General features: G+C 40.5%; 1 protein-coding gene across 1 annotated transcript; it reads left to right on the top strand.

The window, feature by feature from the left end:
• Window positions 1-260: 260 nt before the first annotated feature.
• On the top strand, window positions 261-9,949 carry th2 (tyrosine hydroxylase 2). Its single transcript, XM_018697260.2, has 12 exons — window positions 261-493; window positions 1,334-1,508; window positions 1,718-1,806; window positions 1,924-1,991; window positions 2,076-2,126; window positions 2,218-2,363; window positions 2,967-3,102; window positions 3,194-3,263; window positions 3,364-3,420; window positions 3,970-4,065; window positions 4,165-4,298; window positions 5,018-9,949. The coding sequence occupies exons 1-12, from the start codon at window positions 263-265 to the stop codon at window positions 5,181-5,183; spliced, it is 1,419 nt and encodes a 472-aa protein (XP_018552776.1). The 5' UTR covers window positions 261-262; the 3' UTR covers window positions 5,184-9,949.
• Window positions 9,950-10,050: the final 101 nt, after the last annotated feature.

Raw genomic sequence — 10,050 nt, 5'->3', positions numbered from 1 at the left:
TTCTCCCCTCCTGACAGCGCTATTTCTGTCCCATAAACAAATAAATATCATGACGCAGAACAGGCCCCAAAAAAGCCAAATGCTCGTGCTGTACTTGCGCAACTCATCTCCATAACCCCCCTCAGATGACAGGGTATATAAACCTGTCCGCTGCATAGATGACTGACACATAAACTGTTGTCTCTCTCTCTCTCTCTCTCCTCTCTCTCTCTCTCCTCTCTCTCTCTCTCTGTGTGAAACCTCCAGCAAGAGACCTGTGCAGATGAAGACGGAGAACGTGGTGCAGGCGACGCCGTTCAACGGGAGGAAGCAGAGTCTGATCGAGGATGCGCGCAGGGAGCGCAGCAGCGGCTCCGCGGGCTCCCCGGGGCCCTCCAGGTATGGAGACGGCTTCGTGTTTGAGGAGAAGGACGGCAGGGTCACTCTGAACGTCCTGTTCACCCTAAGCAACGAGAAAAACGCGGGATTCTTCAAAACCGGGAAAATATTCGAGGTGAGCAGAGGAGGATGAAGCACCTAGATCATTTACTCAAGTAAAAGTAACTGTAAAAGTACTCTATTACCAGTTAAGGTCTATTGGAAGTAGTAGAAAAATGTACTTTAATCAAAGGTAGGTATCAAAAGTAGGCTGATTATGAGGGGAAATGACTCCAGTGAGTTTTGTAATGATGGACATGAGGCTTATTTTAACAGATTTTGGATTAATGTAAATAAAGACGTCAGTGTTATTATATAATTGTAAGTTCTTTATACACTGTTGATAGTTTAAGCCGTGTAATGAATAATTTTTTAAAAAGTATATATTTTGCTTGCAAATCTTAATCTGAAAGCTAACTAGTATCTATAGCAGTCAAATGTAGTGAGATGTAGAAAGTAGCATTAAATGGAAGTACTCAAGTAAAGTACAAGTACCTCACAATTGTACTTTATTACTTTGCCACTGCAGTTAGGCTTTTGAGTTTTATTCGCATTATAAAATTTGTAATATTCACATAGATGGAAAAAATAATAATTTGTTGTGTTTTCAAAGATTTTCTGCTTTCCATGAATACAAGGCTCTAATATTATTATCTGGTTGTGGCTTATGGATGTTGTCTGAGAGAAAAGGCACAAAAAGTTCCTAAAATGCATCATCTGATTTTTGTTTTGTAGCCTAAGTGTCTGTGTATTAAAATATATATTGTTTCATTTAATGAAATGCATAAATGTCTTCAGCTTAATGATAAAAACTACTACAAGGTCATTTTTTTAATGCAAAAGTTTCTCCTCAGCAGCAAAGCATTGATTAGAAAGAATAAAACATTGTTTTCTCTTTTTGTTCCTACTCTCACAGACGTTTGAAGCCAAACTTCTCCACATCGAAAGTCGACCGGGGAGGAAGTCAAAGAACAGCACAACAGACCTGGAGTTTTTCATGAAGTGTGAAGTTCACAGCTCTGACCTGGACGTTTTCATCAACTCCCTGAAGAGAGTGGCTGATGACGTTCGCTCCATACCAGAGGAAAAAGGCAAGTTTACAGTTTCAAAATTTTACTTAATGTTTTGTCACTACAACTACTGCAATTTCTTGCGAGGCACTTTCATATTAGGACATCATAAGCGATGTTACAGGCCTGATTTATTCATCCTTTTGAGTGTTTCCATATGATAATAACATGCAGCCAGGCCAATTACAAAACAACTAATTAATTTTTTTCCCCTCCCGTCATCATCACAGTTCCCTGGTTTCCCCGACAGATAAAAGACCTGGACAGATGCAACATGTTAATAACCAAATTTGATCCAGACATGGATCAGGACCATCCAGTGAGTGTTTACAAAGCTGCCGCTTAATGTCACAGTTAAATCAGACAAAAATAATTATCAATAATAATCATAAATAGAACTTTTTTTTGGTAATTTAACATCTTTTTTTCCCTGCAGGGATTCAGTGATCCAGAATACAGAAAAAGACGGGCTTTTATCTCTGAGCTTGCCTTCAGATACAAACAGTGAGTCAGATCTCTAAAGAAAGTCCATCTGTTGTCAATGTATCATTTAAATATTCTGTCATAAATGAATTCTCTTTGTTGCAGGGGAGACCAATTGCCCACTGTGGAGTACACAGCAGAGGAAGTATCCACATGGTGAGCATGAAATACACAGTTACAGATGCATTGTGGGGAATGGTTCAAAGTGCAGTGATGTGATAATATGGTGGCGTATCTGTGTTTAAAGGAGGGAGGTTTATCAGCAGCTGCGGAGTATTTACCCCAGCCTGGCCTGTCGTCAGTTCCTGGACGGTCTGCAGCAGCTGGAGAAAGAGTGCGGCTACGGAGAAGACCGCATCCCTCAGCTCAGGGAGGTCTCTGCCTTCCTGAAAGGTGACAAAGATTGACAATCTTAATCAAAAGAGACTGTGGTCTTCAAACGATAACACAGATTGACAAAGCAGAATAAATGAATATTTTTCCTCTTGTATATTTTATTATATTATATAGCAGTGAAATTAGATATATTTTATCATGAAAAAGAGAGATAATAAGTTGGAGGCATCTGAAAAATTACAGATAAAAAACTGTCAAAAGCATCTGTCTTTCTAAACAGACAGACATTGAAAAAGAGATGTTTCTGTAATCCTAAAAACCTAAAAACAGATTCTAAACAGAGAACAAAAACACAATGAAGAGGTTTTTCTGCCATTAGAGAGATTGAAACAGTAAAAACAAGAAGTTTCTGCAGTCCTAAAAGATGGCAGTGACAGGGAAATTACATTTCAGAGGAAGAGTGACAAATTAGTATTAGGTAACTAACAGTTGGATCTAGAGCAACAAAAACAGTGATTGAGATATCCTGAATTGTTGTTGAGTGTTGTTTTAAAGTTTTGTGTAATGTTTAGTAAAAGGGAGAAAAAGAGATGACTTTGTATCTATTGGCTCCATCACTCCTGTGGTTGACTGTGTTTCTCCCATCTCTCGTCACTTTAGAGAAAACAGGTTTCCAGCTGCGTCCAGTAGCCGGCTTGCTGTCAGCCAGAGACTTCCTCGCTAGTTTGGCCTTCAGGGTGTTTCAGTGCACACAGTACATCCGACACTGCTCTGCACCCATGCACTCCCCTGAGCCGTGAGTCACTGTTTATTAAACTCATTTACTTATTCATGTACATATTCAGTGGTATTCACTTTTATTGACTCTGTTCAATCCGCACTCACAGAGACTGCTGTCATGAACTACTTGGCCATATTCCCATGCTGGCAGATAAAGAATTTGCCCAATTTTCACAGGTGATTGTAATATGCTGCACTACATGTCTTTTGATTTCTCATAATCAGAGGGTTATTTGGTTGTACTACTTTAAATACTAAATCGTCTGACTACTTACAGGAGATTGGACTTGCCTCGCTTGGAGCTTCAGATGAGGACATTGAGAAACTGTCAACAGTAGGTCTTATTGATCCTCACATACCTTGACAATTCCATGACCATAAATAGGTAAATTTAAAAGTAAATTAAATGTAGTTAAAAAAAGTACCTAAAAGCTTTGACCAGTCCCTCAAGATAAAAATTTAACAGCAATAGGAAAATGTTTTAATTTCAGATCAATGTTGGAGGAATGTCTTGTCACATCTACTCACTTTGTGGGTTTAATGGATATTTGATGCCATCTAGTGGCTAAAGTCAACAACTACACATTATGTTTAACAGTTAAATTTGGTAAAACCTTTTACTTTGTTCAGCCCCTTTTAAACTTTCTTGATCTCACATGCATGGGTTCCTAAAATAAGCACATACTAAGCTATAATCTGACTTGTTGTATCAAGTATAAAGCTGTCAAAAGAGCCATAATAAGGAAAATGATCTGTAAATCAGATTTAAAGTGTATATATTAATATAAATAAAATATGCTCTCTATATTCACTGATCAATAGACAGATCATATCTTCTTCCAAACACACTTGAAAAAAATTGATCTGCTTTTTTTTATTATAGTTATACTGGTTTACTGTGGAATTTGGCCTCTGCAAGCAGAATGGAGCAGTGAAAGCTTATGGCGCTGGACTCCTATCGTCCTACGGAGAGCTTGTTGTAGGTGCCATGTTTCTGTTCACGTGCAAATATTTTACTGGCACACATTCTTCTTATTTTATTCGCTTGGCATACTAACAGCCTTTTACCTGCTTCCAGTACGCTCTGTCTAATGAGCCAGAGTACAAGCCATTCAACCCAGAGGAGACGGCGGTGCAGCCGTACCAAGACCAAACCTACCAGCCTGTTTACTTTGTGTCTGAGAGCTTTGAGGATGCAAAGATTAAGTTGAGGTATTTACTGATTACTTTATGTTAAATGCTGTCTGGAAACACTTGTAACTAAACTTCTAAACAGTGTTCAGCTGGGTCTTGACAGAGTTGGTAACAGAATAAAAACCTCACATCACATTAAAGCTGTTCCTTAAACTACTTTCTACCCTGCTTTGTGCTGTCTATAGTTTAGTCATGCCAACAGTGTGGCTTTATGGATGGCCTGTCAGTCAGTCAACCACTTGGTCCAGATTTGGTACAGATATTTAGGTTAAAAATTCTTTTGTCCAATACTTTGGGTTAGAACCAAATATGACCAAAACAGTCCCATCAACCTCGGCTGTACTTTGCTTTTAGTGGCAATTAGCAAATGTTAGCTTAAAGCACCACTAAGTGAAGCCTGACAAAACTGCTAACATGGCTGTAGTCAAGTCTTTATTGGTATTGTTTGACTTTTTATTATATTGTTTCCTTCAAATTATGCAACTGCTATGACAATGAGAGGCAACTAATTGAGGGATGAAGGAAAATTGAAGGGTAATACAGGTCACTGAGTGGTTTAATGAGTATAAACATGATATGAACCATATGTCATTGCCTTAAAGTCACAATTTCAACCCAGTTGAACACTTAAGGGAGAATTCAGAACTGTCCACAACTATCCAAACATCTTAAGACTTGTAGTATCTATTCCAAAGAGCACTGAAGGCTAATCCATATGTTTTCATTCACTTCTACAGGAGGTACTCTGCAACCATCAAGCGTCCCTTTGCGGTTCGCTATGACCCCTTTACCTGCAGTGTAGAGGTTCTGGATCAACCCAGCAAGATCCAAAATGCTCTGAGCCAGATGAGAGAAGACCTGAAGACCCTCCACAACGCTTTGGAGATGCTCAACTCATCTTAAGACCAGGAACATACTTTCTGTAAAGATAAGACAGACAGGAGCTTGCAAGTAAAAGGATGAACATTTGGCCTGTGAAAATATAGTACATGAGATCAGCTATAATGAACACATAAAGAAAATCACAGTGTAGTCAGGTTTGTGAGATTGCACAGGGCCATTTATGTATAATGTATCATGTAATGTGAAGATTATGTAAAAAGAAATAAACATTTATTTTTCATGAGTAAGTCTCTTAAAACTTGTGTTTTACATTCCAGAGAGACAGAAAAGATTAAAAGTGTGCTGAAGACAGAAGTGTTGTTCATTGTTTGCCTGCAGGAGGAATAGGAGAGAGAGAGAACCACTACAATACAGGGCTTGTAGGCCATTTTCTAGCTTTTAATTCCAAACCAAGTATTTCCATTTGGAAATTCTTGGAACCCATTTATCTTCATGTGTTATTAAGCAAAGGGAAGGAGCTAATTATGAATGATTTAAGTATCATGTTCCCTCTGCTGGTCAAGGCCAGAGCCAGCACTGAGGCCCAACACATCAGTAGGGCCAGGTCACTGGGACCTCACAGTCAACCACAGTACGGTCCGCAGGGCTGCACTGCTGACAGATGCTCTTCTCTCTTTATTTCTCTTCCTCCGTGTGACTGGAGAGTTTGGCCTTCAGGGTTTTTGATGGACGTCCAGAGTTTTGATCTCCACACAGGCGACAATGCATATCAGAGCCGCACACGTCTAAACTTTCCCTTGAAAAGACAAATCATCTCCATCTGCAGGACTCATAAAGCATCAAGACCATCAGCACGGTGGCTGGCAAACCATCCCATCGGCCACCTTGTGTTGGGAAGCTTTCCCTTCCCATAATTCCACTGTACAGTAAATCAAGCCCTGCTTCGGTCTCACTGGGAAAGCCTGTGTTTGTGGAGTAGAAAAAATTGTGTGTGAAGTGGGAGAGAGAGGGATAAAGCAAGTGGAGGGAAAGAGTGATCTACTGCTTGACAAGTGTGTCGGACACACACATACATACATGCACACTCCCTCTCCAACCAAAAGTCAAACACTTTATAATTTCTTGTATCTCGCTCTACATCCAGCGCTCTCAAATCCACAAATCCCCATGAAACCACCGCCAGGATCCGAATCTGCTGAGCGCTAAACAAAATCAGGTTGTCATGGCAACGGGTCGACCAGTGAGGGATCCAGCTAGATTCTTGTGCCTTGCGCACTCGCCGCAAATCCCAAACGCTGTATCATCCTGACTCCAACCATAAGTGTTTCCTTTATTGATGTCAGGGCCATCCCATCCCTACGCTGGCTTGGTTGCCTCCTCCGGGTTGGAAACAGGGTCATGAGGTTCACGTTGCCCTCAGGCCTAAGAACTCAGAAAAGAAATATACTCTGTGAGGTGTGAGTAAAACTGAAACTTAAAGCTTGATAAAGAGCTCATAGTTTTTTGAATAGCTAATAACAGATAAAGTGTAAAGGGAGTTCTGTGGCACAAATATTTCAGCTAACAACACAATCAAGACAAGATTGGGGAAAGGCTGGGATGTCTTTTCCCAAATCTGCAACTCCTGGAAGTCCAAGCAATACAGCCTAAACCAAAAGTCCATCTATGTAAAAAAATAAGTCCATCCTATCGTTTGGTTCTGAATGCTGGCGGGAGACCAAGGCAATATGAAAAGGATTGTCTGAAAAGGCCATGCGACATCTTCTGGCCAAACAAGATCACAACCCTGGAGTTACACAGAAAAATCAAAAGCAAGAGCGTCATCACTGAAGTAAGGCAGAGTCGACTGATGGTTGGGCAATGTACTTCGGCTGGACTCAGATCTCATCCCAGAGGCTGTGCTGAGATGGACTCCTCCAGGCAAAATAAAACCTGGAAGACCAAAATGACCTGGCACAGAACAGATACTGACATGGTAGCCAAGATGAACTTAACTGGGGGTGAGGCCAAACATTTTGCCAAGGATAGGGAATGATGGAGGAGCTTATTGTTGCTTTATCTCCCACTGGGGACAAAGGAATAAGCAAGTAAGTTTTCACTTTGGACAAATCCAGGCTAGCTGTTTTCCCCTTGCTTCCAATTTTCATGGTAAGCTAAACTAAACATGTATTGACTCCACAGTTAAGATTTTTTAGTTTGTTTACTTTACAGCAGTTATTAAACAAGCAGTGTTAATCAATATACATGATGTTAATTAAATTTCAATCATCTTTGAGGGATTATGTAGACAGGCTAGTTGTTTCCCCGTCTCTAAGATTGCTAAACTAGGATTAACACATCCTGACTATAACCTTACAAGTCATGGAAAGAAAGCAAGAGAAAGCATATGTCCAAAACAGCTTTACTTGTTCAAGTATCAAGCCAACTTGCTTGCTGGCAGAGGTTTTATTATTTTTGGTTGTTGGCTTTTTTTGGACAGAGCCAAACTGAGGATTTGGACTGAGGCTAGTCTCAATTCCTAAGCTAGGCTTAACATGCTCTGAATATCCATATATATTTTCTCATTAATGTTGCATTTTTGTTTATGTATGGTTTAAACAAATAAGATACAAGGGTTAATTGCTTTAGAGGTAATGGTTAGGTGTACTGCAAATGTTAATATATGAACAATAAATGGCTCCTACAACACTCGATCAAATCTGTAGATGTAGACATGGGTAAGTTGTTATGTGGATCTTAGTTAAGATGCTCTTGATGCCCTTTTACAGGAGGTAAGTGGTCAGTCAGTTGGAGTGATAAAAGAAAAAAAGGTGACACACTGGAGGAAAATAAACACCTGTCACCCCAGAGGTTTTTTTTATCAATAGGTTATGATATTATATGTGATCTGTAATGCTTTAGGAAATTATCTATTAACTGTTCATAAAGCTGTTTTTTTTTTTTTTTTTGCAATTTATCCTCAAAATGTCCCTGTGTTTGACGACTGCACCTACTGCTTGGATGAGCAACAAACTCCACCCAAAAGTAGAGATGGAGGACTTTTTGGACTCTCTTCCACTCATCAAGATCAACATAATCACTTCATTCTGGGAAAGCATCGCAAACAAACCAGCCGTGAGATTAAATCAAACACTGGCCTCAAAGAGCTCTAATCTCTTTCTTTGTTTCCCCTCATATCATGCTCCTCATTATTTTTATTTGCTCTCTTTTTGGTGAGCCTGGGCTTAAAGTTGGCAGGGCCGCAGAAGAATTATCTGAGGGGAAGATTAGGAGAAAGTTGGTGAAGATTTTAAGGCGGACTGATCTCCCTTTCATCCATTTCACAGTTTGTTATTATTCCACACACCACACGAGAGATCAAACTGTTTGCGAGGCACAATAGCTTCACTCAGGTTACATCAAAGGTAACATGGAGGCCCAAGGCAGTGACATCTGAGGAGGTGCTTCCAGGAAAGAGGTGAGCTTGTAAGTTGTCCAAGATGGATCATATGTTGTAGAAATCCATTCAGACAGACATTCAGAAGTCAAAATGGATTTAAATCTTCTTGCAATTCTGCTCATTGGCCATCAGATGGCATCCTTGAGTTGCTGGGATTTGTAAAGATAATGAGGTTCATGACTCATGTTTCAAGGGAAACTGGCTCAGCTGCCAATACCAGTGCCCTCTGTGGCTGCTTTTATTCTCTTTGGAGAACATTCAGAGTGTGCACAGATGAAAATGGCAGCCTCTTGCTCTGACATTGACATCTCCCGTGTTATATGCAGCTGCTCCAGCACCACTTGCACCTAAAGCACAGCAAATGTAGAGAGTGGAGACCACATTGGACTTGTTCAAACAAAAGAGTGGACCAGGAGAGCAGTAGCATGTTATGCTTTGTGGATGGCGGTTTACGCATCCCGTCCAAGAAATATACGAGGTTGACGAACTGGTTTGAAAGAGTGGAGGTCTCTACAGTACGGCCTGTACTCGCTCTGTTCTGTCGTGCAGAGACATCGCTGCACAATACAATCTACTGTTTCAGCTGACATATACATTAATAAAGTACAACAAACGGCTCTGTTAAGACGCTCAAGTATGAATGCACATTTAACCAACTCTACCCTCCTGAGCTTAAGTACATCTGTGGAAACAAGTGATCAGCTGTCACCTCAAATGATTCATGATCTACTTAATTAAATGAGTGCCCTCTGCAGCTTAGCCACATATGATTGAAAATGGAGATGGTGGTTTCTCACACATGGCACTCCTGTGATAGTACAATGAGTCCTTGTTTTACCAGCGGACATTACAAGTTTCTGGCAAATAACCCCTTGTCTTCCATGTTTGGTCTGTAGAGCATTGATAATTATTCATCGAGGTAAGGTAATGCACATCTCTCCCTCTCTTTCTGCATTGTTAGTAACCACTCAGTTTGCATGCAATTGAGTTGTAGATGACCTGAAATGGCCTCAGACACTCATGCTTCCTAAAGCTTTTATGACTATGATTACACTTCCTACAACTCAGCCCCCCAACCCCCAGCTGCAGCGTTTGCCCAACAGCTGGAGCAACGCCAGATCTCCTAGCTTTTCCTCATCCTACACTTTCTTTGGATTTTCTGTGCTCCACAGCAGGTGGAACAGCCCATACAAAGATATATTCTTGATATGATTCAGAGTTTGTCATGGACAGTGAGAAAAGTGAGAGACAGAGAGAAAACACCTGTAGTATGATGATCACGTTGAACGGTGAAGTGGAGATCTGGCACAGCAGCTTCAACACATTCCTTTGAACTACAGCTCTCTTGGCAGGACATAACAGACAACTGATGTAACTCACTTGAGAGAAAAGAAAAACGAGCTCTTCGCAGAGTCCAGCCCAGCCCACTGTTTATCTGTAGCTGACCTGAAGGGGCAGTCAGAAATAAAAAACAACAAGGGCTCAAGC

The sequence above is a fragment of the Lates calcarifer genome, linkage group LG18 (assembly GCF_001640805.2).
Source record: "Lates calcarifer isolate ASB-BC8 linkage group LG18, TLL_Latcal_v3, whole genome shotgun sequence".
NCBI lineage: Eukaryota > Metazoa > Chordata > Actinopteri > Centropomidae > Lates > Lates calcarifer.
Note: the sequence above shows the minus strand (reverse complement) of the source record. Positions and strands in the feature narration are given on the sequence as shown.